A 25,590-nucleotide genomic window follows, 5' to 3' on the forward strand; every position below is an offset into this window, starting at 1 on the left:
CGCCATGGCCGCGGCGGGCGGCGGCGGCGGTGGCGGGGCCGGGGCCGGGGCCGGGCCGGGCAGGGCCCTGCAGGCCGCGATGAGGGCGGCGAGCGGGGCTCTGGAGATGGACAGCGGGGGGAGGCCGGCGGTGAGCAGCGGGCACCGCAACGGGGGGGGGCTCAGGGGGGGCTGGCGGGGGGCTGGCGAGGATCCGGACCCCCATTTGTGTGTGTGTGTGTCCCCAAAAATGGGCTTTTTAGCATCAAAATCCCACCCCTCCTCCATGTGTGTGACCCCCCTTCCCCAAAAAAGGGCTTTTTAGCATCAAAATCCCACCCCTTCCCCATGTGTGTGACCCCCCCTCCCCAAAAAAGGGCTTTTTAGCATCAAAATCCCACCCCCCTCTCCATGTGTGTGACCCCCCCTCCCCAAAAAAGGGCTTTTTAGCATCAAAATCCGCCCCCCCTCTCCATGTGTGTGACCCCCCCTCCCCAAAAAAGGGCTTTTTAGCACCAAAATTCACCCTCTCCATGTGTGTGACCCCCCCCTCCCCAAAAAAGGGCTTTTTAGCATCAAAATCCCACCCCCCTCTCCATGTGTGTGACCCCCCCTCCCCAAAAAAGGGCTTTTTAGCATCAAAATCCGCCCCCCCTCTCCATGTGTGTGACCCCCCCTCCCCAAAAAAGGGCTTTTTAGCATCAAAATCCCCCCTCCTTCTCCATGTGTGTGACCCCCCCTCCCCAAAAAAAGGGGTTTTTAGCATCAAAATCCCCCCCCCTTCTCCATGTGTGTGACCCCCCCTCCCCAAAAAAGGGCTTTTTAGCATCTAAATCCCACCCCTCTCTCCATGTGTGTGACCCCCCCTCCCCAAAAAAGGGCTTTTTAGCATCAAAATCCCCCCCCCCCCGTTGTTTTTTGTGGCAGGAGGCCTACGTGGAGTACCTGAAGAGCATCGCCCTCATCTCGCAGGCCCTGCAGGACGAGGCGCTGACAGGTAGCCCACCCCCAGCCCCTGCTGGGCCCCCCCCTCCCCATAAAGGGGATGCTGAGGGGTGGGGGGGGGCGGCCCTACAACCACCCCCACTGTGCGCAGCTGGGGGCGAGGGGCTCGGCCCCGACACGCCGAAGATGCTGAAGCTGGCGGAGCAGTGCCTGGAGAGGGTCAAGTCCCTGGCGGCCGCGCTGGGTGAGCCTTGGTGGTCCTGGGGGGGGGCAGCGGGGCGGTGGCGGGGGTGGCTGAGCCCCTCCTGCCCTCCCCAGGCAAAACCAAGGCGAAAGCGGCCCCGCAGGAGCGCGCAGGGGGGCCCGCTCCCGTCTCCAGGCACCGCAGGGTCTTCTCGGATGAAGGGGGCAAGCTCTCGCCCTTCCTGCCGCCGGAGATCTTCCAGAAGCTGCAGATCGCCGAGGCGCAGGCAGCCCGCAAGTGCGTGGGGATGGGGACGTGGTGGGCTGGCAGCAGGGGCTGTGGGGTCAGCGTTCGCCCAGCCCCGCTGCTGGGGCCCATATGGGGCAGCCCCGAGCTGGCTGCGGTGCCTGGTTCGTGTTCGGGGTCACCCCGACGCCCCTACAGCCCTGGATCCCCGCAGGGAGCTGACGCCGCTGGAGGAGGCGTCGCTGCAGAACCAGAAGCTGAAGGCTGCCTACGAGGCGCGGGTGGCGCGGCTCAACCCCAGCCAGGCCGTGCAGAAAACCTCGCTGGTAAGGGGGGAGCTCGGGCTGGGGGCTGCTGGGGGCGGTGGGACCCTCACCCAGGGCTTTTGTGGGGTGTCACCGACGCAGCGTCGCTTTGCAGACGCTGTCCCTGCAGCGGCAGATGATGGAGAACCTGGTGATTGCCAAGGCACGGGAGGAGACCGTATCCTTGCCGCTGGGAGAGAGCTCAGAGCAGGGGCCGGGGCTGTGACAGGCTTTGGGGGCTGAGTTTTGCCCCATTCCTGGCTGTTTTGGGGGGCTGAGGCTGGAGAGGTGTAGCCTGTGCCCGTCCAAGCTGCCTCCGTGGCACCGCTCAGCCAGCACGGGGGTCTCAGGGGGCTCCCCCTGTGCCACCCCATGCACCCAGCCCGTGCTTGTGGCTGCTGCTTCCTCAGTTCTGGAGCCTTAACTCTGCCCTGGCCCAGCTGCAGCGGAAAATGGAGGAGCGGCGCCTGCGGCTGCAGGAGGCGGCCAACAGGTGAGGGCACCGGGTGTCACGGAAAGGGCTGCGAGGGTGCGGGGGCCTCGCTGCATGCCCCCTCACCCGGGACCACGGCACCCCCAGGAGGTTCTCCAGCAGCGTGGCCCTCACCCCCGAGGAGCAGGAGCAGAGAGCGCTCTACGCTGCCATCCTCGAGTACGAGCAGGACCACGTGAGTATGCGCCGGAGGCTGCTGCCAAAGGTGCTATGGGGCAGGAGGACGTGCTGTGGGGCAGGAGGACGTGCTGTGGGGCAGGAGGACGTGCTATGGGGCAGGAGGACGTGCTGTGGGGCAGGGTGAGGCGCTGTCCCTGCTGATGGACCACGGATTCTCCCTCAGGACTGGCCGCGGCAGTGGAAGGCCAGGCTGAAGAGGAGCCCGGCAGACCTGTCCCTGGTGACGGGGCTCTTCTCCTGCCTCCTCAGGTACTGCGGGCCTGGCAGGGGGCTCTGCTCGGAGCCGGGGGGGCGCAGCCGCCTGCCGGTGCCCCCCCCTCACCCCATCCCTCTGCTTCCAGCTTCCCCGAGCACCCCATTGCCCAGCTCCTGCGCAAGCTGCAGTGCGCAGTGTACGCCCGGCTGTACCCGGCTGTCAGCCAGAGCAGCCCCGAGGCCGCCCCCACGGCCCCCTCCGGCCTCGCTTTCCTCTCCCTGGATGCGGGGGGGCTGCTGCCTGCAGAGCCGGGGGGCCGGCGGCTCCGAGCCTCGCGCAGCCTGCACTGCATGTTCTCGGTGCCCGAGCACGGCCCGGCCGAGCTGCGGCACAGCCTCTCCAGCGCGCCCCTCGCCGACGGCAGCCCCGACGCCCCCGGGACGGAGGGGGACCCCCAAGCCCCCCGGGAGAGCTCCTTCGAGGACCTGGAGCGGTTCCTGGCCTCACCCGAGGACTGGCCCTTGGGGGAGCTCCCGGCCGGCCCCGGGCAGGCGGCGTCGCTGCAGGAGCAGCTGAAGGGTGTGGTGAGGGACATCCACAACGCCATCGGTGAGGGGGGGACGGGGGCATGCGGGAGGGGGACGGGGTCTCGCTGTGCCCAGCCCAGCGAGCTGCGTAACTCCCTCCTTCCCAGACAGGCTGCTGTCCCTGACCCTGCTGGCCTTCGAGGGGCTGAACACCGCCGCCAGCAAGGACCAGTGCCTGGCCTGCATCGAGGAAGCCTTCTTCCCCCCGCTCTGGGCCCCGCTGCTGGCCCTCTACAGGTACTGCAGCCTCGAGGCTCAGTTGGGGGCTCCCGTCCCGGCCCCCCAGCCCCAGCAGCCCCCCGTTGTCTGCCCACAGGAGCGTGCACCGGCCCCGCGAGGCGGCCCTGGCCCGCAGCATGGAGCGGCACCGCAACGCCAGCCCCGCCGAGCTGGGGCTGCCCTCCCGGCTCTTCCCCGCCGCACCCGGCTCGTCCCCCGCCTATGGCGCCGCCGTGGAGGACCTGCGCCTCATCCCGCTGGAGACGTGTCCCCGCAGGAAGCTGGACTGCATCGGTGCGGGGCCACGCCGGGGGCGTGCTGGGGGTGGGGGTGCACGGGGGGGCAGCGGGGACGCCCCTCAGCACCCTGCTGTGTGCCGCAGTGCGAGCCCTGCGCAGCATCTGCGAGTGCGCCGAGGAGTACTGCAGCGCCCGCGACAGCCGCGCCCCCGCCTCCGGCACCATGTGAGTACGGCGCTGCCAGGGGGGCGCCCGGCCCGGGGGGCAGCGGGGTCGGTGCTCCCCAGTGCCGCAGGGCTGCTGGTTGCTGCTGCGGGTGCTGGTGGCCATGGGTGCTGGTGTCTTTGGGTGCCAGTGGCTATGGGTGCTGGTGGCCATGGGTGCCAGTGGCCAGTGGTGCCAGTGACCATGGGTATGGTGTCCTTGGGTGTCATTGGCCATGGGTACCAGTGGCTATGGGTGCTGATGACCCCAGGTGCTGGTGTCCTTGGGTACTGGTGGCCATGGGTACCGGTGGCCATTGGTGCCAGCGCCCATGGGTGCCAGCGTCCTTGAGTACCAGTGGCCACGGGTGCCAGTGACCCTGGGTGCCGGTGTCCATGGGTGCCAGTGGCCACGGGTGCTGGTGTCCATGGGTGCTGGTGTCCTTGGGTTGCAAAATCCACGGGTGCCAGTGTCCATGGGTGCTGGTCTCCTTGGGTGCTGCTGTCCTTGGGTGCCAGTGGCCATAGTTGCCAGTGGCTACGGGCACCAGTGCCCCCGGGTGCCGGTGCCAGCAGCCCCCCTGAGGTGTCGTGTCGCCGGCAGCGGTGCGGACGACCTGCTGCCCCTCGTGTCGTTCGCGGCGCTGCGCAGCGGGCTGCCCCAGCTGCTCCCCGAGTGCGCGGCGCTGGAGGAGTTCATCCACGAGGGGTAGGGGGCTCTGGGGGGGGGGTTTTGGGGGATCCCGGGGGGGGCTGTGACCCCCGGTGGTGACGCCGCGTGCCGCAGGTGCCTGCTGGGCGAGGAGGGGTACTGCCTGACCTCCCTGCGGAGCGCCCTGGCCTATCTGGAGACCCTGCCCTGAGCCGCCCCCGGGACCCCCAGGGACCCCCCGGGACCCCCCCCGGCAAGTGGCGGGGCTCGGCCCGCGGGGGGGCGCTGCGGGGAGGGACACGCCCCCCCCTGGCGTGACGTCACGGTGGGCGTGGCGCGGGAAAGCGGAAGGGGCGCGGGGCTGGGCAGGCAGGTGGGAGCGGGACCGGACCGGGACCGGGGGGGGGGAACCGGGGGTGGTGCGGGGGGAGGGAACCGGGGCCGGCTCGGGGCCGCCGGGCGGGGACCGGGGAGTGCGGGGGGGGGAACGGCGGGGACCGGGGCCGGTGCTGGGGCGGGGAACCGGGGGGGCACCGGGAGGAACCGGGGCCGGTAGGGGGCCACCGGGAGGGATCCGGGGTGGTGCTGCAGCGGGGAACCGGGGACACCGGGACCGGTAGGGGGCCACGGGGCGCGGAACGGGGACGGGGGCGGTGTTGGGGCGGGGCAGCGGGGGGCAGCGGGGGGCAGCGGGGCCGGTAGGGGGCCACGGGGAGGGACCGGGAGCACCGGGGGCGCTGACCCGGGGGTGCCCGCAGGATGTGCGCGGGCCCGGCGGTGCGGCAGGAGTACCGGCGGAGCCTGGAGCGGGGCCGTGCGGGCGCCTGCCCCGACCCCTCGTTCACCGAGAGGCTGCGGCAGCGGCTGCGGGCAGAGCCGGGGCTGCTGCGGGCCCTGCAGGACGACGCCGGAGCCCTCCTGGCCCGGGGGCTGCGGGGCCGCCGCGAGCTGGAGCCGGCGCTGCGGGGCCTGGCGGCCGCCTTCGAAACACTGGAGCAGGCGGCCCTCAACCTCTACCTCTTCCCCTGGCGCAAGGAGTTCGGCACCGTGCAGGTAAGCAGGGGGGCTGGGGGTCCCGGGGAGGGGAGCCGAGACCCCCGGTGTCACCCCGCTGTCCTTGCAGACCTTCTCGGGGGCCTACGTGCACTCGCTGCGGGCGGCGCTGCCCGAAGCTGATCTCCTGCGGAGTTTCGGCCGCCTGGGCTACGCGCGGCGGGACGAGCACCGCCTGGCCGTGTGCCGCCGGCCCCCGGGCGCCGAGCTGGCCGCCGCCGCCTGCGGCTTCTTCGCCTGCCGGCTGGAGTGCGAGATCCTGGCCGAGGTGCTGCAGCGGCTGCGGCCCCGCCGGATGCGTGCCGAGGAGCTGCTGGAGGCCCGCAGCCTCGCCCGCGACGCGGAGGCCTGCGTGGAGATGCTGCGGGAGCTCGCACCAGGAGGCAGCGAGGCGGTGGCCGCCTGTGATGATGACGACATGGATCTGTACCGGGAGATGCCGGAGAACCCCGGGGACGGTGGGGAGCAGGAGCTCAGCCCCCCAGCGCCAAGCTCCAGGCTGTGGCGGGACCCCGCGGGGCTGCAGGAGGCCCAGGACGTGCTCGGGAGGAGCTGGGACCTCTGTGAACACAGCGAGCTCGGGCGGGAGCTGCTCCCCACCATCCCCAAGCCGGACGCTTCCTCCTCCTCCTCCTCCTCCTCTTGCTTTTTCCTGGAGCAGGAGCTCAGGGGGACCAGCGGCAGCCCCCAGATGCTCCCCCCAACCTGGCTGCCCCCTGGGGAGCCCCCACCCGGCAGCCAGGCCGAGGCCGTGCCCCTGGGCGCCCCGCAGGAAGCGCCCGAGCTGCCCTGCTACCAGCTGCACTCGTGCCTGCGGCAGGGCGCGCTGCCCTCCTACTGCTGCACCACCTGCCAGCAGCTGCACGCCGGCTCCTGCGCCGCCGGCCGGGCCTGCCGCAGCCAGCACCGCGGCCAGGAGCTGCGCGGCGAGAGGCAGCAGCGCCTCTGGCTGCAGCGGACAGAGGTGGACATGCTGCTGGCCGACAGCTCCAGCGCCCGGCCCTAGCAGGGCAACGCCAGGGGTGCTGCTGGTTGCCGAGCTCCTGGACGTAGCGGGGCGGTACGAGGAGGGCGGGCGCGGCGGGCCCCTGCTCCAGCTGCTGCTGTAAATGGCTCCGTGCGTCCCAGTAAAACGTGGCTGCCTCGCGGCGCGCTGGTCTTGTCTGCCAGGGAGGGAGCGGGGAGGAACAGCCCAAGGACCCCCCTCCAAACCGTCATGGGAGGGACGGGGCTCACAGCGCTGTCCCCAGCGTGGTTTCGTCCCTGGGGGGCTTCACCTGGGGTCATCTCAGTGCTGGTGGCACCCCCCAGAAGCAGCTCTCGGCTCTCAGCTGGGCCAGGCCTCACCTCAGGCTGGGGGGAGGCTGAGTTTGGGGAGGGTGAGGGCCGCATCCTGCCCGGGTTCTGCCCCAAGGACCCGGCTCACACCACGGCTGTGTTTGCAGCTGCTTTTATTGACAGCACAGTCAGGGTCACACCGCACAGCCCAGGGCTGGCCCCGCCAGCCCCCCAGGTGTCTCTGTCCCAAACCCCGCTCCCCCCATCCTCCCCCCCACAGGCCATGCCCCCATCCCACCCCCAGGGAGGAGGTGACGCAGGGCTGAAATCCACCTGGGGGCTGCGCTCCCAGCCCCAGGCAGGGCAGGAGGGGGATCAGAGCTGTGACGGGGTCACAGCTCGGGCTCTGGCAGCCCGCGGGTGTTTTGGGGTGAGCCGGGCACCCCTCAGGGCTGACGGGGCCGCGTGCCCGGCCAGCAGCGGGGCAGGAGCCAGCGACCAGCCCCATGGCCGCCCCCGTGGCGAGCTCCCGTTACCTCCCGCTGCGGGACGGGGCTCAGGGCTTGCCCCGTTTCGCCTGCGTCTCCGTCCCCGTGCTGGTGGAGGCTGCCCGCTTGTTGCGGTGGTGCGGGAAGGTGGGCATGAGCTCAGGCTCGCAGGCTGGGGGGCAGAGAGGCGGCTCAGCGGGGCCCCAGCTCCACAGCCCTGGTTGGTGGGGGATTTACTTACGGAGGGGCTTCTCCTTGAAGTAGGAGCTCTCCAGGCAGTCTTTCGCTGTCGCCCTGTGGGGACAAGGGCGCGTGGCAAGCTCTGCTTGCAGCCCAAACATGCTGCTGCCTCCCATCACCCCCGCAGGTGGCCTGCTCTCCCGGTCCCCAGCCTGCCCACGCTCCTCCTGGGCTCATTTCCACCCCAGCACCCACCCACGGGGCTGAGCTGCCCCCAGCCCGAGGGACAGTCCCTACATCACGAGGGACAGTCCCCTCCAGGCGGGCACGGTGACACCAGCAGCCCCAAGCCCTGCCCACGCAGCTGGCTCTTACCGCTTCTTGGGATCGTACATGAAGAGGAAGTTGAGCAGACGCAGCCCGGCCTCCGACAGCCAGGGGAACTTGTGCTTGAGGTTGTTGTAAGGCTGCTTCCGCAGGGTGTACTGACTCACCAGGGGCAGCTTGGAGAAACCCTGAGGGCAGGGGCGCAGAGAAATCAGGCACAGGCAGGCAGGGAGGGAGGGCAGCGCTCGCAGAACACCTCTCACCGGCCAGATGTTCTCGTTGGGCGTCCCCAGGAGCTGCACGATGAGGTCGATCTGGTGGATCTCCGAGGTGCCCGGCAGCAGTGGCTTGTGAGCCAGCAGCTCGGCGAGGATGCAGCCCACGGCCCTGCGGTGCAGAGGATGTGCAAGGAAGAGTCAGTGGTTGCAGGAGAACCCCCGCCATCCCCGCGTGTGTTTGCAGTCCTGGCTCCCGTGAACCCCCCAGGCACTGCCCAGCCAGCCTTGGCCCCTCCTGTCCTTTGTCCCCGCCCTTACCACATGTCAATGCTGGTGGTTTGCGTCGTTGTCCCCAGCAGCAGCTCAGGCGCTCGGTACCTGCGCAGGGAAGGGGCAGGTCTGCAGGAAGCCCCCGCTGCCCCCTGCGGGACTCGCCCCGTGCCACCCCGAGGCAGCACAGCTCGGGGCCCCGCACCCAGCACTCACCACAGCGTGACGACTTTGGGGGTCATGGGCTTCGGTGGCATCCCGTAGGTACGTGCCAGACCGAAATCCGCTGCGAGAGAGGAGCCCCGAGGTGAGGGGAGAGGTGAGATCCGTGCTCCAGCTGCTCGTGGAGCAGAGGGAGAGCTGCAGGCACACCTGCAGCAGGAACTGCAGGGGCTCACCTATCTTCACGCAGCCTTTGTCAGTCATCAGCAGGTTGGACACCTTCAGATCCCTGCCAGGAACATCGAGGGGCCGGTCAGCGCTGCCCTGCAGCCGTGGTGCCTCCCACACCCGCCCCTCCCCAGAAGACACCGAGCCCCTGAGCTGGCTGCTCACTGAGAGAAGTGCATCTCAGCATCCCTGCCACAGCTCCTACACTACCCAGTGTTTGCACCACGCCACACCCAGAGCTTCTCCACACAGCGCTCCCTGCTCCCGTGGCAGGGGCGCAGGAGCTGAGGAATCACCCCACAGCTCGAGGGCCCTGCAGGCTGCCTCCCAGCAACCCCTCCTCCCCACCACGCCTGTCCCCCCACTCCCACCTGTGGATGATGTACTTGTCGTGAAGGTACTGCAGGCCCTTGAGCACTTGCAAGATGATGCACTTCACCTGGGGACAGAGGACAGCGGCGTCACCCACTGCGTGCCCAGGAGGGGTTGCAAGGCACAGGGAACCCACGCTGGTGGCCAAGGTGCTTTGGCTGGAGCTGCAGCCCCCTCTCACAGGTGGCATTCCTAAAAGCCTGTCCCAACCTTTACCTGAGCCTCGGAAAAAGGCGTCTGCATGTTCTCCAGAAGGCTGGCGAGGTCCTGCTCACAGTAGCCCATTACCAGAAAAATACTGCAGGAGATGGGACAGAGGCAGGTAAGGCACGGTCTGTGCTGGAGCACCAGGAAGGCGTTGCCTCTGAAGAGCCGAGAGGGCAGGAGACGACAGGAGGACGGAGGGGGCACTCTCACCTCTCCAGGTGGTTCCCCACGACCACCTCCTTCAGCTCCACAATGTTGGGGTGGTGGAGCTCCAGCAGCAGGGTGATCTCCCGCAGGCTGCTGACGGGCATTCCTGGGGACAGCGAGAGCCGCGCTGCACGAGTGCCTCAAGCAGGGGCCAGGGGCGCTGCTGTCTGCATGAGGAGCCACCCTTGCCGCGGCGTCCCTGGTCCTTTATTACCTTCTTTCTCATTGTCCATCCGCACCTTCTTCAGTGCCACGGTCTCATCCGTTACGGTGTCCCGGGCACGGTCTGGAAGAGTAGCCAGGCGCTCAGCACCAGGAGGCAAACGCCGGCTTTATTCCCGATCACTGGGGAGGCGCTGGCACCGCTGAGCCCCCTCTCAGCCTCAGGCCCGCTGCCCCACAGCCCAGCACGCTCCGCTCCCAGGGTGAGCACCCATCCTTCCGCCCAGGCACCGTCCCCCTCCCGTGCCGGGAGGGCAGCCAGCCCCGCACTCACACACTATGCCGTAGGTGCCCTCCCCGATGCGATTCAGCTTCTCGAACTCCTTCACGCTCCGGCACCTCCCCAGCTGCAACCAAACCGGGGGTCACGGCCAGGAGCTGCCTCCGGGGGGGGCCTCCCACGAGCGGAGGGAGGCACGGCCTGACTGCGGAGCTGCCCCAGGCCCTTCTGCTGCAGGGACGGCCCCGGCCTGGGCCCGGTGCCCCCTCCTCAAGGCCCGGGACCCCTCCTCAAGGCCCGGGCCCCCTGATCAAGGCCCGGGCCCTCCCCTCACGACCCGGCACTCCCCGAATCCCCACCCCACGACCTTACACCCCCGTCCCTCACCCTCTCGGACGCCGGCACCTCGAAGAAGCCATCCGCCCACAGCCGGGGGAAGCGCAGCGGCTCCAGCTCCCCCTCAGCACTCCCGCCCTCCGCCATGGCCGCCTCACGCATGCGCCCTCCCCCCCCCCGGCGCCGCTTCACGCATGCGCAGTGCCGCCCGGCGCCGCTTCACGCATGCGCAGTGCCGCCCTCCCCGCGCGGGGGCCCTAGCAACCGTTGCTATGCGCGGCGCGGCCCGGCCCGGTGAAGGCCCCGGGCCCGGGCCCTGTCCCCCCCCTCTCAAGGCCCCGCCGTGCCCGGGCCCTGCCCGCAGCGCTCGCAGCCGGCGCGGTGTGAGCCCAGCACTGGCGTTTACTGACACCCGGCATCGTGGGGAGCCCCCGGACACGGCTCCCGGGGAGCCCCGGGGCCTCGCTGCCGGTGGCGGCCGCCCGCCCTCGCCGCGTGCTCCGTCACCACCATCAGGATGGTGTCCTCCGAGGGCGACGAGACGATGATCCTGGGGGCACGGCCGGGGCTCTTCTTGTCGGCTGCGCCTCCTGAAACAACCGGGGGGGGGCACCGGCTCGGTGGGAGCACCGGGACCACCCCGCTCTGCGTGGGGCCCGCACCCACCGGGGGGCCGCTGCCCCGTTCCCAGGTCGCGGGAGCTGCTTCCCACCCACCTCCCGACACCGGGCACCTGTGCTAATTACGCAGCATGTATATTAATTATATTTTAATCATTAAAACCCGGCCGGCTGCGAGCACGGCACAACGGGAGGCGCCCGATTTGTCTCCGCTCTCCTCTGTGGGGCAGAAAAAAGGCTGGAGGCCTCACGTTATGGGGCTGAGCACCGGTACGGTAACGGTAACGGTACCGGCAGCCACTTGGGGGCCGGAGCTCCTTGATCTTTACCCACGAGATGGGGCTGGGAATAAAATTTTCCCTTTTGGGGTCAACCGGGGTGGAGATGGTGACGGGCGGCAGCTCCCTGTGCACCGGGGGGGTGTCCCTGTCCCGGTCCCTATCCCCGTCCCTGTCCCCGTTCCCGTCCAGGGCACACGGTCCCGCCGAGCCCCCGTTACCCATCCTACGCAGGACCCTGCAGAGCGCCTGCCCCATGGCTGCCGCCGGGGTCGGGGGCCCTTTATGACGGCCGGGACACCGGGCACCGGGTTCGCCTCGCCCCGGTCCCGACCCCGGGACTCCACCCGGTCCATCCCTGCCCGGCTGCCCCCAACCCCGGGGTCCCGTTCTGCCCCCCCCCCTCCCCCCCGCCCTCCAGCCCCGGTGCCCCGCCCCACCGGGGGCCGCCCCCACCGGGCGGCGGCGCGCGCACCCCGGAAGCGGCGGCGGCGGCACCCGGAAGCGGCGGCGGGGCAGGATGGACGGTAAGGAGCGGGGGGGAGGCCCCGGGGGTGGGGGGGGGGGATTCCCGGGGTGGGGGGTCCCGGTGCTGAGGCCGCTCTCTCCCCGCAGACACGCTGTTCCAGCTGAAGGTGAGCGCGGCGCTGACCCCGACCCCACACCGGCAGCCCCGGGACGTGCCCGCCGCATAGGGGCCGGTAACGGCGGCCGTGCTGCGGGGGGGGGCCAGTGAGGAGCGTTATGGGGTTCCTTGGGGGCGGGGGGGGGCACAGGGACCCTTTTACCCTCCCCTTTTACCCTCCCCTTTTACCCTTCCTCTCTTTTCATCCTTATATTTACCCTTTTTTTTTTTACTCCCCCTGTTTTTAACCCCCCCCTTTGAACCCCTCCGTTTTTAACCCCTCCCTTTGTGCCCCCCCTCTTTTAACCTCCCCTTTGTGCCCCCCTTTTTTTAACCCCTCTCTTTTAACCCTTCCTTTTTACCCCCCTTTTTTAGCCCCCTCTTTATACCCCCCTTTTTTTACCCCCTCTCCCTTTTAACCCCCCCCAAATGTCCCTGTGGGTCCCGTTCTAACCCTGGCTCTGCTCGGCACCCCGGGGTGCTGCCCCCCACGAGCAGCCCTCCCCGGGGAGGTGGTGGCGCTCCCCATGCCCCCAAGTTGCTGCTGCCACCACCTTCCCCGCGGTGTCCCGGCTCTAACCCCTGCCTCCTTTCCAGTTCACAGCCAAGCAGCTGGAGAAGCTCGCTAAAAAGGCTGAGAAGGACTCCAAGGCGGAGCAGGCAAAGGTCAAAAAGGTGGGTGGCAGCTCCTCATGGGGCCACGGGTGCTGTGTACAGGGGCTGGGGACCCTTCCTCCCCCCTTGCCCTGCATCGAGGGATGGGGCAGAGGGGCAGTGCCCGTCTCCAGGCTTTGTGTGCACCACCAGTCACAGAAAGTTGGCCTCAGAATGCTTTAGGAATGTTTTTGTTTCACTGGGAGCGTGCTCAGGCACAGGCTCCCCAGGGAAGCAGTCCCAGCCCTGAGCTGATGGAGGTTGAGAAATGTGTGGGCGTCGCTCAGGCATCGGCTCTGACCGCTGGGGGGCTGCGAGTTGGACTCGAGGACCCTGGTGGGGAGCACAGGGGGGTTCTGTGATCGTAAGTCCCACGCTGAGATCCCGGCTCTGCTGGTGCCTCCCTGTGACGCCGAAGAGGATTTCAGATTTCATTCCATCCCGAGGGTGTGCTCCCTGTTGGCACGGGGTCACAGCAAAGCTGCTTCCTGCTGGAGGCCTGTCAGGCAGGGATGGATCGCGCGGGTTTGTGAGCACAGAGTGGGTTCTTGGTGCCAGCAGCTGTCCTCTGCTCTTCCAGGCCCTTCAGCAGAAGAACGTGGAGTGTGCTCGTGTCTACGCGGAGAATGCCATTCGCAAGAAGAACGAGGGGCTCAACTGGCTCCGCATGGCTTCCCGCGTGGATGCCGTGGCCTCCAAAGTGCAGACGGCAGTGACGATGAAAGGGGTAAGGGTCTCTTCTCCAGTGGGGGGCTTTGAGGGTGGTCTGCGCCCTGTAGAACCTGCCTTGATCACCTCAGGCTCCCCTGTGCCCAACAAGGATCCCGTGAAGCTTCGTGTTGAGCCCAGGCCCTGCTGTTCTGGGGTCTGGTGCAGCTTCTGAAGTGTCAAAGAAGGCACTGCAGCAGAGGGGCTGCTCCTTGGGGCTTGTGCCTGCTCCCCTGCCCCTGCTACCCCCTGTGTGTGTGTCTGGAGGGGGGTGGGCTGGGATCTGCCCTCCCCAGGGGTGCACGGCTGCTGTGCCCCCCCCTGGCTGTGCCCTGCCCAGGGCTCTGTGCCAGGGATTTGCTCTCAGCAGTGATGACTTTGCTTTCAGGCAGTACCCATTAAGCAATTTCCTCCTCTTGCAGGTGACAAAAAACATGGCCCAGGTGACAAAGGCTCTGGACAAGGCTCTGAGCTCCATGGACCTGCAGAAGGTGTCTGCCGTGATGGATAAATTCGAGCAGCAGGTCCAGAATTTGGATGTTCATACGTCGGTAAGTGGAGGAGGCCTCGAGGGGCCTGGGAGCTCTTCTGTGTGTCTGGTGTGAGAAGAAAGAGGCTGGGCAGGCCCCGGCTCTGCTGCCCAGCAGGGAAGGCTTTGCTGTAGCCTTGTTGTCAGGCTTGAGGCCGTGGGGACCATTCCGGGGCAGGGGCAGTGGTGATGTGGGGTCTGTGGGGTGATTTTTGAGGGAAAGAAGTCGTGCTGGGCCGAGCAGCTCTGCCTGACGGGCTGTCTCTGTTTCAGGTCATGGAGGACTCCATGAGCTCCGCCACCACCCTGACCACGCCGCAGGAGCAGGTGGACAGCCTCATCGTGCAGATCGCCGAGGAGAACGGCCTGGAGATCATGGACCAGCTCAGCCAGCTCCCCGAGGGGGCTTCGGCGGTGGGCGAGAGCTCGGTGCGCTCCCAGGAGGACCAGCTGTCACGGAGGTTGGTTCTCTGCAGCCCGAATTCTTCACGGGGATCTCTGTCAGCACGAAAGGTGTTAATTAGCACGTCGTGCTTGGCCGAGGGGGTGCTGAGCTCCTCTGTGATGCTCAGGCGAGCCGGAGCCCCGCGGTGTGAGCCCTCGCTGCACCCATCCAGCCCTGGGAAGGGCGCAGGCAGGCGAGGTGGCCTCTCAGGGCTGGGGGTGGCCACTGGCACGTGGCAGCAAGCTGTCCTCGATCTGGCACCACACCGTCTGCCCTGCTCCGTGCTCGCCCTCACGCAGCTGCTGCTGTGCTGGGAAGGCTTGGCACTGACCCGCAGCCAGCTCCGGGAACAGGCTGTCTCCCTGGAACTGCCCCAGGAGGAGCCGATCAGCTTCCTCTCCCCGCTCCCTCCCCGTGTGCGATGGCCCCGGCCCCGTGCAGCCCTTTGGGGGGGGCACCAGGCATCTGCAGCCACGAGGTACCCACGGGAGGAGCTGGGAGCCCCATTTCTGCAGCAAAATAGCTGCGCTGACAACAAATGCTCCGCGTTTCCTGCAGGCTGTTAGGGTTGCGTGCTCTGGGGCAGGATTTCTTGCCTCTCCACCGCTGGAGGGAGGCAGAGGCGTGCCCTGGGCTTGATTCCTCGTAGGTTCTTCCTGTCCGGCAGCTGACCCTGGCTGCTCTCATGCCACTTCCCTCTTGTTTTCTCCCTTCCAGGTTGGCTGCCTTGCGGAATTAAGGCCTCCTGCCTCCCCCGCGGACTGCTGCCACACTGCTTGTATGGTGTGTGGGGACGGAGGGACCCAGGACTCCTTCCCCTCTGCCCCTTACGTCCTTGCTCTGACCTGCTGGCCGGGCAGGGCCGGCCCCTCCTGCAGCAGCACGTCCCCAGCCCTGCCCGCCTCCCTGCAGCCTTCTTTTGGGGTGCGACGGTGACCAGAGCAGGCAGAGATCCCGGCGGGGGGGGGGTATGGAGCAAGGGCAGCCCTTCTCCGGGCTCGACGGATGCTTCGCTGGTTCTGATTTTAGGGTGATTTTAAGGTGATTTTAGGGTGTTTTTCATTTGAGGGGCGCTGCTGGTTTCTCGCAGCGCCCCCTGATGCGACGTGCCACTCCTGATTTAACACTAAACGAATCCTTCTGGGGGTGGGTTGCGGCGGCTCCCGGGGTGCTGGTTGCCTGCCTCCTCCGTGCGTAGCACTCCTGTTACCTGCTGCAGGGCCTCCCAGCTGTGGGCAGCACCCGGCAGGAGCCCGCAGCGAGCAGCTATGCCCTTAGCATTGCGGCAGGAGGGCTGGGGGCTCGCTCCCCGCGGGGCTGTGGTGTTTTTGGGGGGCTTTGTGCCTTGCAGGAAGGCGGGGGTTCACTGCCACACCTCTGACCTAGCAGCGCCCTTCCCCAGCTGCCCGATTTGTAGCCATACCTGCTGGCCCTGCTTGCAGACCTCGCCTTGCCCACCTGCCTGGTCCTTGCAGGCTGATCCTCCCCGCGTCTCTACCACGAAGTGGCCTTTGAAACGCTCGTCCTGCCCCGTAAATCCCCCCCGTGCCCCCTCCCCGTGCTGCAGGCAGCGAGTTACCGGGGTCGTGACCGTCCCGGCCGGATGGGCGTACCGGGGCGGGTGCCAAACCCTCCTGGGCACTCACCCGCCTGTCCCCTGGGTCCCCCTGCTGCCCTCTGCTCTCCTCTGCCCCCACCTTGCCACATCCCCGTGCCCGGGGGGCTCGCAGGGGGCTGGGTGGGAGGCACGGTGCTCGGCTCGCAGGGAAATGGGGCTGCCCGGGGCTGAGGCTCCCGGCACCCCGTCTTCCTGAGGTACCGAGTGGGTGGGAAGCTTGCGGGAAGGAAATTCGGCTTCCTTTGGCTCTCAGGGGGCGGAATTTCAGCCCTTTTCCTGCAGGCCATGAGCAAGGACTCTACAGCCACCCAGCCCCACAGCGCTGGAGCTGCCCCGGGTGCCCGCGGCGCTGAGCTGTGCCGCACGCGGCTGCTGCTGCCACGGGCAGCTCCCCTCCTTCAGCTTTAGCGGGGATTTTCAGTCCCACACAGCAGCCCCACGGGGCCGGGCTGAGAGCAGGGGGCTATCGGGGGACAGGGGAAGCGTGGGGACGGGCGGCAGCCCCCGCACACCTCCGGTGCTGGCACCCAGCCCGGCTCAGGCCACGGACACAGGGCAGGACACGCTCCAGGCCGGGGCCATCTCAGTGCTCGTGACAAAAACACTTCGTGCTGTTTGGGTTATTTTTTTTTTTTTTTTTTTTCTGAGTTCAGTGGCCTTGGCTGCATGTGTCTAGCTGAGAGAGCCTTCCGCCCTCGTGTGCTGTGGTGGGGGGGGTGACATCAGGGCAGCAGGAGGCACTTGGGGCTGCAAAGCCACTTGTGCACCATGGAGCGGGGCTGCCACCAGCGTCTGGCCCTGCATTGACACCAGGCTGGGGGCTGGGACGTGCCCCCAGCCCCTGGAACCGCTCCCCCTTCCCCTGTGATGTTTGTCTTGATTCCTGTTGGGTTCGTGTTGTTGTGTTTTGTTTTTCTCTTTTTTTTTTTTTAAGCTCGTCTCCGTTGCCTTTTTCTTCTCCACCACACTGTTGATTACCTTCTGCTATTTTAAATAAAAACTGCCTGAACATCCCTCGTGGCGTGCGCAAGGGGCTCGGGCACAAAGAGGGGGGCCGGGCTGTTCCCCAGCTGCTTTTGGGGGCTGTGAACCCCACCGCAGCTAGGGACAGAGCTGGGGGTCCTGGGGGGCTGAGGTGGGGAGCAGGGGGAGGCCGGGCCTGGCCCCCTGGGACGGGGCTCACAGCCTCGGGGGTGGCAGAGGGGAAGGCCCCTGACGTGCTGGGACACCCTGCGTGCCACCTACCTACGCCTCCCAGCAGGGCCCAGTTCCCTTCCTGTGGCTGAGCTGGGGGAACTGGGACGAGCAGGAGCTGCCACAGCCCCGCTGCGGCCACCGCCGGCTCCTGGGGGGCCGAGGCAGCCCCCTCCCTCCCCACTGCTTTTCCCGGCAGCGTTTTGGAGCCGCCTGGCTCCCTGCGCCCTTCCCCAAACCTCTCCCAGAACCTCGTGGGGGGAAATTTGGGCTTGCCAAGGGGGAGCTGCCCCCCCCCCCCCCCAGGAGCTCTGCCCTTTCCCATCGCGAGCACCCAGCGCTGGTGGGTGCCAGCCGGAGGGGGCTGGGGGCTCGTCCCCTCCCCTCCTCCTGGCAGCCGGGCTCCGCGCCGCAGCCAAGCCGCGAATGGCACAGGAAGGTGGCTCTGCCTCGCGAGCTTGTTTTCCCCGGTGCCCAAAGCCGCCTCCGCTGCGAAGACAGGCTGTTCCCAAATGCGAGAGGAAATTGCTAAGAAGATGATTGAGTAACCAATTAATTCGCTAATGATTAATGGAAGCATCCTGCGGAGGCAGCCCCGCCGCCACCTGGCCGGGTGTTGTGGTGATGTCTCACTCCTGGTGTGGTGGCAGCCTGGCTGCTGCCCCGGGGTGGGCACCCACCGAGTGCCTCCACCACCCTTGGGTGCCCAGTGCTGTGCCAGGGTGCCATCAGGGTGCCGGGATGGCTGGTGGCACGCCGTGGTGGCTCGTCACCGCAGCGGGGCAGGTGCCAGCCCCACCACGCAAACCCTGGGGGCTCGGGGGCGATGCGCGCTGCCTGGCACGGCTTCATTTTGCTCGGGGTAAGGTGCGGCAGGATCCGGCCGTGCCGGGGGTGCCCAGCACCCTCAGCAGGATGCTAGGAGAGCAGGGTGCTGAGCAGGGGCAGCGCCAGCACCAGGGCTGCCGGCAGGAGCGGGGCTGGGCCGGCCCCGCTGGTGTCGCTGGTGTCACTGGTGTCACCGTAGCCGTAGCTCGTCCTGCACTCCCCCGACAGCTCCTCGAGGGCGATGGGCTCCTCCAGGGGTGCCATGCCCTGCAGGGACACCTTCACCTGCGGGGGGACAGGGTGGGTTCCTGCGGTGAGTTGGGGTCCCCGCGTGCCACGCCGCCCCGCGGCACCCTCACGGTGCTGCCCCGCGTGTCCCTGTGCCCCCCTATGTCCCCGAGCACCCTGGTGCCCCGCTTATCCGTGCGTCCCCACGTCCCAGCACCCTGCACATCCCCGTGCCCCACTCACCTCCTCCACCTTCCTGAAGACACGGAGCAGGTTGTCCGCCAGTGCCGCCCTCACCTCCTGCTCCGTCCAGCCCCTGCGCAGCAGCTCCGCCACCAGCTCCGGGTAGGTGGAGACGTCCTCCAGGCCCGTGGGCAGTCTGTGGCACCCCGAGGCTCAGAGCCCGGCCTGGCAGCACCCCCGTGTCCCCCCCTAGCCCCCCAGGCAGGGCATGGGGGCACCCCATGGCTGATCCTGACCTTTTGGGCCACCCCGTCCCAGTCCCTGCGCGCTGCCACCCGCGTTACCTCGTGACGCCGTCGTAGTCCCCACCAAAGCCGACGTACTGGGGGCCTGCCACATTCTTCACGTAGTCCATGTGGTCTGAGGGTGCAGGGGGGAGGTTGAGCAGGTGGGGGGACACCGCACCCCTCCCCTCACCCCCCCCCCAAGTCCCTGCCCGCTGCCTCACTCGCCACGTCGGTCAGGTTGGCCTTGTCACTGCAGGTCACGTAGTCGTTGTAGAAGTTGACCATCACCAGCCCTTCCTTGGCGGCCTGGGGGAGAGGAGGTGGTGCTGAGCCCCCTGGGCAGCCCTGCCGGACCCCCCCCGTGCCCCCCGCTGGTGCTGGGTGCTCACCACCATCCTCAGCACATCGTCCGGCACGTTGCGGCGGTGCGGGCAGAGGCCGTAGGCAGAGGAGTGGCTGAAGATGACGGGGGCTTTGGAGATGTTCAGCACCATCCTCATGGTGTCCACCGAGACGTGGGCCAGGTCCACGATCATGCCCAGGCGGTTCATCTCCTCCACCACGGTCTGCAGGGACGGGGTGAGGGCTGGGGCAGCCCCACAAGGGGACACCATGCACCGGGGGCTGGCTGTCCCCAAACCACGTCCCCCCCCCTCAGCTCCGGGGTGCTGCACCCAGCTCCATCCCCGCTCACCTTCCCAAAAGCCGAGAGGCCGTGGTGCACGGGTGACTCCTCCGCCGTGTCCACCAGCCAGTTGTCAGCCCTGCGGAGCCAGCAGAGCGTCAGAGCAGCCCCCCAAAAGCCCCCCAGCCTCCTCCCCGTCCCCGCCACCCCCAGCCCCAGCCGTGCCCCCGCACCAGGGCGTGTTGCAGCTGTGGGTGAGGGTCATGTAGCGGACGCCCAGCTGGTAGAAGGTGCGCAGGACGCCCAGGCTGCTGTCGATGGAGTGGCCGCCCTCCACGCCGATGAGGCTGGCCACCTTCTTGTTCCGAAAAGCCTCCTCGATGCCTGCGGGCGGGCAGGGGGCGCTCAGCCGAGCACGGGCACCGGCAGCCCCTCGCCCCCCGCCGCCGGTCCCACACCCGCTCACCGGCGCTGTCCACGACGCAGGCGAAGGTCTCGGGGTAGAGCTGGCACATGCGGTGCACCACGTCGATCTGCTCCAGCGTGCGCTTCACCGCGTCCTTGTTCTGCGTCTCGCAGGGCACGTACACCGACCAGAACTGTACAAGGAGGCGGGGGGTGAGAGCCCAGACCCCGTTTTGGGGTCTCCCCGGTGCCCGCGCCCCGCTCGCCGCCCCACCTGGCCGCCCACGTGGCCGGTGTTCAGCTTGGGGATGTTGGTGTGCGTGCCGTTCAGCTGCGTGAGGTTGGACTCCGGCAGCCCCAGCCGGTTGTTGAACCTTTTGAGGAGCTGCCAGGGCAGGTCGTTGTGCCTGGGCCGGGGAGAGAGCGGAGTGAGGGGCTGTCTGTCCGTCTGTCTGTCTGTCCAGTCAGCCAGACGGCTGCCCAGCTACCTGCCAGGACCCCTGGCTGCCTGCCCAGCCACTCAGCCATCCCTCCCTCCATCCCTCCATCCCTCCACCCATCCCTCCCTCCATCCCTCCATCCATCCCTCCATCCCTCCATCCATCCATCCATCCATCCATCCATCCATCCATCCATCCATCCCTCCCTCCCTCCCTCTCTCCCTCTCTCCATAACCCCTCCCTCCATCCCTCCCTTCCTTTACCCCTCCCTCTCCTTCCCTCCGCCTGTCCCTCCCTCTGTCCATCTGTCCGTCCTCATCCCTCCCTCCCTCTGTCCATCTGTCTGTCCCTCCCTCCTCCTGTCCCTCCTCCCCCCCTCCCACCCATCCGTGCCCCCCAGGAGGAGCCACCCAAGCTGCTCAGACCAAGAGCAGGGGTGGTCACCCCGCTGGGACCCCTCTGCGCAGCCCCCCACGCCCATCCCCACGCAGCCCTCGCCCACCGCAGGGCTCCCTCCTGCACTTGGGGGAGGCAGCCCAGCATCCCCACCCGGGGACGTTGCTGTCACCGCCGTGGGGATGTCACCGCCGTGGGGATGTCACCGCCGTGGGGATGTCACCGTTGTGGGGTTGTCACCACCACGTGGCGTCATGTACCCGTGGCGTCATGTACCCTGCGGCATTTCTGGGGAAGTTCTCGGGGCAGACGCACGGGCCAGCTCCCACCTCTTCCCTCCCGCATCGTGGCCCTGCCACATCCTCCCAATCCTCTGTCCCTGCTCCCTCTGCCGGGGCTGCTCCAGGCCAGGAGGTGGCCACACACCCCAAGGAGCCGTGGGGATGCCACCGAGGACCCAACCCCACCTCCAGGAACAGCGTCCGGGGTGTCCTGGCAAGGGACCGGGAATGTCCCTTGGGACACGGCTCTGCAGGACTTTCCCTGGGGCAGCCTGGCCCCGTTTCCCAGTACCAGCCCCATTCCCGGCCCGGCTGCGTGGTGTCCGGGGATCCCCCGTGGTTGTGCAGCCCCGGGTGCACCGTGCGGGGATCCCCCGGCGAGGCCGGCCCCGCGCGTCCCCGGGGTGCTCGGCACGGGCATCCCCCCGGCAGGGCCGTGGGGCTTTCTGTGCCTGGGAGTTTTGCAGGAACCGAGCCCCCCCCCCGGCCCTGCGCTCACCCGTCGATGACCGGCGTGGTCTCCATGATGCGCTTGGCCCGCTCCAGGTCCTGCTGCTCCGAGCAGGGCAGGAGCAGGCACAGCAGCAGCACGCTCCAGCGCAGCATCCTCGCCCCGTGTGGGTACGGGCGCCTCTGGCTCCTCCGGGACGAGCCCGCTGTCCTGCCACCGCCGTGGGAGCCTGCCGAATGCTCGCAGCTGCCCGGCCTCGCCGTCCTTCCCCTCCCGTGGTAAATCAGTAACCAGGAGCCCCGGCCATAAACCCACCCTTGCACCCCGTGCCCGGGGTGCTCTGGCAGCGCCTGGGCACCGCGACGGCCTCCCCCCGGCACGGCACGGGTGGCACGGGGACGCGCCGGGGCCTCTCGGCATAGCTGTGGTTACTCTCCCGGCCCCTCTAACGCAGTGCAGATTTTTCTGCTGGAAAAACGCCGGTCCCACCCGCGCCTCGGCCTCCCCGCTGCCGGCACCCAGCGGCACCCCCAGCCCCGTGCCCCACGTCCCCCGGGAGGGGTCTCAGCAGGGCCCGCTGCCCCTGTCCCCCTGTCCCCAGCTCACCGCTGTCCCCGGGACGTTCGGGTGGCTGCTCCCTGTGGCGGCTGTGCAATGTTTTCTGGCTCGTGTGTCTGCGCACGGGGCTGGAACGGGCTCCGGCCACCCCAGAGCCAGCCCCCGCCATGGCGCTGGGCGGTGGCCGAGCTCCAGCGCGCCCCAGGGCTCCCTGCCCAGGCAGCCCCATGCTGGGGGGCGGCAGTGGGGCAGTGGTGCTGCTGCTGCTGCTGCCGCGGGGGGAAACTGAGGCACTGCCCTGCCTGCGCCCCGTCACACACCGTGGGGTGCATCCTGATGGTGGCCGCGGGCAAGGAGCGGCACCGTGGGGCAGTGGGAGCGGTGAGGAGCCACGGGGAGCAAGCCCAGCCCCAGCTCCTCACCATGGGGTGGCCGGGCTGGACCCCCCCACTGCGGCATGGCGAGCTTGGCTGTGGGGCACCGAGGCCTGCATCGTGTGGGGCACGGTGTGGGGCTGGCACCCCACGGCACGTGGCTCACCGTCTGTGCCAGCGAGGGCCCTGAGCACCCCTGGCCCCCGCTGGGGGGCTCTCAGCCCCTCCAAACTCCCCCCACATCCCCGGTGAGTCCGGCTGCGCGTCCCCCCAAGCATGGCCCCAACCTGGGGATGGCCCCGCAGCCCCCAGCCCCGCGGCAGCTTTCCCCCCGCGCCGGCCCCCGCCACCGCCCCCGGCCCCCTGCCAGGAATGCGCCGGGGGGGCCCAGCCCCACGCCCTGCACCCGCCGGGTCTGGCTTCCTCTTCTGCAGCTATTTAAGGGCTGTCCCCGGCACGTCCCGCGCGGCCGGGCCATGGAGCGGCTGGAGGTGACGGAGACCTTTGCTGGCATCGCCCTGCCCGGGCACCTCCACACCAAGGAGTCCCTGCAGTTCGCCACCACCTTCCCCTTCCGAGACACCGACGTGGTCATCGTCACCTACCCCAAATCAGGTGAGAGGTGTCGGGAAGGGGGGGACAGGGATGGGGTACGGGGACGGCCATGGGGACCCCCAGGGCGGAGGGATGGGGATGGGGATGGGGATGGGGATGGGGATGGGGGGAGCTCTGCCGTGCAGCCCCTGCTCGCGGCAGGCCCTGGTGCTGCCGACGTGGCTGGAATGTGGCCGGGCCCTCGGCCAGCCCCGGAGGGCTCCGTGCCCCCGCCCTGCACAGCCACTGCCTCCCCTTCCCCCAGCACAGCCCCCCAGCCCCATGTCAGGGGGCTCAGCCCCACTGCTCCATGCGGTGGAGGCGGCCACCCCACACCTACCCCCACTGTGTCCACAGCCCCGACCCCATTCCTGTCCCTGTCCCCAGCCCCATCCCCATCCCTGGGGGGGGTTACGGCTGCTGGGGCTCAGTGGGGCAGTGGTCCCACGCTGCTGCTGCTGCCCTGCGCCACCTCGCTCTGCGCCGTGCCAGGAGCCATGCTGTGCTGAGCTGTTACGTGGCATACAGCACCGTGCTGTGCCGTGGCAAGTCAAGCCATGGAGTGCTGTGCCGTGCCATGCCATGCTGTGCCGTGCCGTGCCACGCTGTGCCATGCTGTGCCATGCCGTGCCACGCTGTGCCATGCCATGCCATGCCGTGCCACGCTGTGCCGTGCCATGCCACGCTGTGCCATGTTGTGCCACACAGTGCCGTGCCGTGCCACGCTGTGCCATGCTGTGCCATGCTGTGCCACTCTGTGCCACACTGTGCCATGCTGTGCCACTCTGTGCCATGCTGTGCCATGCTGTGCCACACTGTGCCACGCTGTGCCATGCTGTGCCACGCTGTGCCACTCTGTGCCATGCTGTGCCACTCTGTGCCATGCTGTGCCATGCCGTGCCACGCCACGGTGTATCAAGCCATGCAATGCCATCCCGTGCCACGCCATGCCATGGTGTTGTGCATGGCGGTGCCCGTGCGGGGTGGCAGTGCCCTGACGCCCCCCCTTCCCCAGGCACCACGTGGATGCAGGAGATCCTGACGCTGCTGTACAGCCGCGGGGACGCGCTGCCGGCCAAGACCATCCCCAACTGGGAGCGGGCGCCCTGGCTGGAGCAGATCCACTTCAGGGGCGCGCTGCGGGACACGGCCACGCACCGCCTCATCACCAGCCACCTGCCCGCCCGCGTCCTGGCCCCCCTGCTGCAGGGGAGCAAGGCCAAGGTGAGGGGAGCCGGGCAGGCGGGGGGGGGTCCCCATGTCGCTGGGGCTTCCCCCGGCTGGGGCAGCTGCCAGGGACTTTCTGAGGGTGCAGCGGAGAGGTGGGGACAGAGCCTGGAAACCCCCTCGCTGCCGCAGTGCTGAGAGCGGTGTCCCCCCCCCCAGGTGATCTACGTGGCCAGGAACCCCAAGGACGTCGTCGTCTCCTTCTACTACTTCCACCGCCTGGCCAAATTCCTGCCCGACCCCGTCTCCTTCGACGCCTTCCTCCAGCAGTTCCTCGAGGGCACTGGTAAGGGCTGGGGGGGCCCAGGGGTGTGAGTGGGGGGCACTCCGGGGGGGGGGCCGGCCGCGGGCTCGCATCACCCCCAGGCTCCCCGCAGTGCACTACGGCTCCTGGTTCGACCACGTCAAGGGCTGGCTGGGCCAGCGGCAGCTCCTGGACATCTTCTACATCACCTACGAGGAGCTGCACCGGGTGAGCCCTGTGTCCCCGTGTCCCCCAGCCCCATGTCCCAGGCCCCCCAGCTGACCCCCCCCCTGTGCCGCAGGACCTGCGGGGCGCGGCGCAGCGGCTCAGCACCTTCCTGGGCTGCCCGCTGGGGCCGGAGACGTTGGAGGCCCTGGAGCAGCACTGCAGCTTCTCCGCCATGCGGGACAACGCCATGACCAACTACACCCTCATCCCCCGCGAGATCATGGACCACAGCCAGGGGAAATTCATGCGCAAAGGTGAGGGGGCGCGGGGGGCGGCGGGCGCGTCGGTGCCGGCGTCGCCCCGCGCCCCGGTCCCACCGGGCCCTTCCCATCCCGCAGGGGTGGTGGGGGACTGGCGTGACCACTTCTCCCCGCGGCAAAACGCCCTCTTCGACCGCGTCTACCAGGAGGAAATGCCTGACATTGACCTCAGCGTCCACTGGTCCATGGTGTGAGGGCCGGGGGCCCTGACCCCGTAACTTATAGACCCTTGGGGCCGGAGGTGGCGATGGGAAGCAGCTGCTCCGTGCCCCGTCCTGGGGATGTTTCCGGCCACACACCGCCACCGTCCTCGGGGCCATCCTGCTCCTTGGTGGCCCTGACCCCTTCCTTCCTCCGGCCCAGCAGGGAGCAGAGCTCCGCTCAGGAAAAAAATAAATATTTATTGCAATTCCCATGCCGGATGAGGGGTGTGGGGCAGGCAGCGCCGTGCTGGTGGTGCCGGGTGCTGGGAAGTGCGAGGCGTTATCAGGGACAGATCAGGGCAGGAACCCATCCCCAGGGACATTATCTTGGGTGTGGGTGACGGTCAGGGGGCCGTGGCGGGCTGCCAGGTGTCATCTTCAGCAGAACTTGGGGTCCCAGCCCTGCAGTGCCCCTCTCTGCCCCGGTGCACGCCCGTGCCCCTCCTGAAGCCCTGTGCTGGCCGCGGTGCCCTGAGCAGCCGCTGGCACCCACCTGCCCCATCCCCTCGTGGGTTTTTTGCCCTGAAGGCTCATGCCCCCCAGCAGCATGCCCATGGGCCCTGCCTCATCCTGATGCATTCCAGGCAATTGCCTTATAAAATGCTCATAAAATGCAGGAAAAGAGAATAATTAACCCCGTGAACTAAACATCTCCTGCTCGCTCAGCATGGCAAAGTGCTCCAGGGAGGTGCGAGGACTGGCGGGGCACCCACCACCCACCCTGCCTGGTCGGGGCTCAGCTGAGCGGGGACGGGCAGCGGGACCCCCCTGGGGACACCGGCACCCCCAGCCCAAGGGGACCCCTGTGCCCCTGTGTGAGTGGGGCAGTGCTGGAGGGGGCCCGGGCACCCCCTGCCTGCGTTGAGGGCCGAACGCAGCCGCAGCCTCATCAGGCGCTGGGTTTCCATGGT

General features: G+C 68.4%; 5 protein-coding genes across 12 annotated transcripts; 3 read left to right on the forward strand and 2 right to left on the reverse strand.

The window, feature by feature from the left end:
- Positions 1-4: 4 nt before the first annotated feature.
- LOC311443098 (VPS9 domain-containing protein 1-like) lies at positions 5-6,629 on the forward strand (the record flags this gene model as incomplete). The annotated part of the gene is made up of 16 exons (XM_084532987.1): positions 5-130; positions 907-976; positions 1,076-1,168; positions 1,243-1,405; positions 1,569-1,680; positions 1,775-1,837; positions 2,100-2,152; positions 2,240-2,327; positions 2,496-2,581; positions 2,674-3,137; positions 3,223-3,352; positions 3,432-3,628; positions 3,717-3,798; positions 4,381-4,485; positions 5,187-5,481; positions 5,552-6,629. The coding sequence occupies 16 exons, from the start codon at positions 5-7 to the stop codon at positions 6,485-6,487; spliced, it is 3,063 nt and encodes a 1,020-aa protein (XP_084389113.1). The 3' UTR covers positions 6,488-6,629.
- Positions 6,630-6,915: 286 nt separating this feature from the next.
- Positions 6,916-10,373, reverse strand: CDK10 (cyclin dependent kinase 10). 5 transcript variants are annotated; one of them, XR_014697080.1, is made up of 14 exons: positions 10,248-10,373; positions 9,915-9,987; positions 9,633-9,704; positions 9,422-9,524; positions 9,221-9,302; positions 9,004-9,071; positions 8,641-8,693; positions 8,459-8,528; positions 8,291-8,350; positions 8,018-8,141; positions 7,803-7,942; positions 7,489-7,541; positions 7,225-7,419; positions 6,916-6,973 (listed from the first exon to the last, which is right to left on the reverse strand). XR_014697080.1 is itself a non-coding variant. In XM_084532993.1 (13 exons), exons 1-13 carry the CDS (start codon positions 10,356-10,358, stop codon positions 7,316-7,318), a joined length of 1,113 nt encoding a protein of 370 aa, XP_084389119.1. In that variant the 5' UTR covers positions 10,359-10,373; the 3' UTR covers positions 6,916-7,315. The 5 variants fall into 5 exon arrangements, 3 of the variants coding, with proteins under 3 accessions (XP_084389119.1, XP_084389118.1, XP_084389120.1); XR_014697081.1 differs by lacking the exon at positions 9,915-9,987 and having other exon boundaries at positions 10,248-10,358; XM_084532993.1 differs by having other exon boundaries at positions 6,916-7,419.
- A 1,184-nt stretch (positions 10,374-11,557) lies between these two features.
- CHMP1A (charged multivesicular body protein 1A) lies at positions 11,558-16,686 on the forward strand. The gene is made up of 7 exons (XM_084532995.1): positions 11,558-11,621; positions 11,710-11,729; positions 12,317-12,394; positions 12,954-13,100; positions 13,504-13,632; positions 13,884-14,071; positions 14,773-16,686. Exons 1-7 carry the CDS (start codon positions 11,615-11,617, stop codon positions 14,792-14,794), a joined length of 591 nt encoding a protein of 196 aa, XP_084389121.1. The 5' UTR covers positions 11,558-11,614; the 3' UTR covers positions 14,795-16,686.
- Positions 16,687-17,404: 718 nt separating this feature from the next.
- Positions 17,405-21,648, reverse strand: DPEP1 (dipeptidase 1). Of its 4 annotated transcripts, none has more exons than XM_084532989.1 (11): positions 21,598-21,648; positions 21,040-21,255; positions 19,698-19,830; positions 19,485-19,617; positions 19,252-19,402; positions 19,088-19,157; positions 18,783-18,959; positions 18,615-18,699; positions 18,451-18,526; positions 18,167-18,302; positions 17,405-17,980 (listed from the first exon to the last, which is right to left on the reverse strand). In XM_084532989.1, the coding sequence occupies exons 2-11, from the start codon at positions 21,144-21,146 to the stop codon at positions 17,786-17,788; spliced, it is 1,263 nt and encodes a 420-aa protein (XP_084389115.1). In that variant the 5' UTR covers positions 21,147-21,255; positions 21,598-21,648; the 3' UTR covers positions 17,405-17,785. The 4 variants fall into 4 exon arrangements, with proteins under 4 accessions (XP_084389115.1, XP_084389116.1, XP_084389117.1 ...); XM_084532990.1 differs by having other exon boundaries at positions 21,040-21,261; XM_084532991.1 differs by lacking the exon at positions 21,598-21,648 and having other exon boundaries at positions 21,040-21,250.
- A 714-nt stretch (positions 21,649-22,362) lies between these two features.
- Positions 22,363-24,885, forward strand: LOC311443102 (sulfotransferase 2B1-like). Its single transcript, XM_084532996.1, has 6 exons — positions 22,363-22,538; positions 23,533-23,741; positions 23,904-24,030; positions 24,122-24,216; positions 24,290-24,470; positions 24,555-24,885. Exons 1-6 carry the CDS (start codon positions 22,400-22,402, stop codon positions 24,668-24,670), a joined length of 867 nt encoding a protein of 288 aa, XP_084389122.1. The 5' UTR covers positions 22,363-22,399; the 3' UTR covers positions 24,671-24,885.
- Positions 24,886-25,590: the final 705 nt, after the last annotated feature.

Source organism: Aythya ferina (genome assembly GCF_964211825.1).
Source record: "Aythya ferina genome assembly, chromosome: 12".
NCBI lineage: Eukaryota > Metazoa > Chordata > Aves > Anseriformes > Anatidae > Aythya > Aythya ferina.

Excerpts from the sequence above, each read along its gene's own strand:
- CDK10 (XM_084532992.1), bottom strand. The coding sequence starts at position 10,358 with ATGCGTGAGGCGGCCATGGCGGAGGGCGGGAGTGCTGAGGGGGAGCTG. Across the intron at positions 7,542-7,802 it reads ATGTACGATCCCAAGAAGCG|GGCGACAGCGAAAGACTGCC; the intron begins GTAAGAGCCAGC and ends TTGTCCCCACAG. Across the intron at positions 7,420-7,488 it reads CTTCAAGGAGAAGCCCCTCC|CCTGCGAGCCTGAGCTCATG; the intron begins GTAAGTAAATCC and ends TCTGCCCCCCAG.
- CHMP1A (XM_084532995.1), top strand. Across the intron at positions 11,730-12,316 it reads ACACGCTGTTCCAGCTGAAG|TTCACAGCCAAGCAGCTGGA; the intron begins GTGAGCGCGGCG and ends CCTCCTTTCCAG. Across the intron at positions 14,072-14,772 it reads GAGGACCAGCTGTCACGGAG|GTTGGCTGCCTTGCGGAATT; the intron begins GTTGGTTCTCTG and ends TCTCCCTTCCAG.
- DPEP1 (XM_084532988.1), bottom strand. The coding sequence starts at position 21,411 with ATGCCGAGAGGCCCCGGCGCGTCCCCGTGCCACCCGTGCCGTGCCGGG. Across the intron at positions 19,831-21,039 it reads ACCACGCCGGTCATCGACGG|GCACAACGACCTGCCCTGGC; the intron begins GTGAGCGCAGGG and ends TCCCCGGCCCAG. Across the intron at positions 17,981-18,166 it reads TCTTCAGGAAGGTGGAGGAG|GTGAAGGTGTCCCTGCAGGG; the intron begins GTGAGTGGGGCA and ends GTCCCCCCGCAG.
- LOC311443102 (XM_084532996.1), top strand. The coding sequence starts at position 22,400 with ATGGAGCGGCTGGAGGTGACGGAGACCTTTGCTGGCATCGCCCTGCCC. Across the intron at positions 24,031-24,121 it reads GCAGTTCCTCGAGGGCACTG|TGCACTACGGCTCCTGGTTC; the intron begins GTAAGGGCTGGG and ends GGCTCCCCGCAG. Across the intron at positions 24,217-24,289 it reads CCTACGAGGAGCTGCACCGG|GACCTGCGGGGCGCGGCGCA; the intron begins GTGAGCCCTGTG and ends CCTGTGCCGCAG.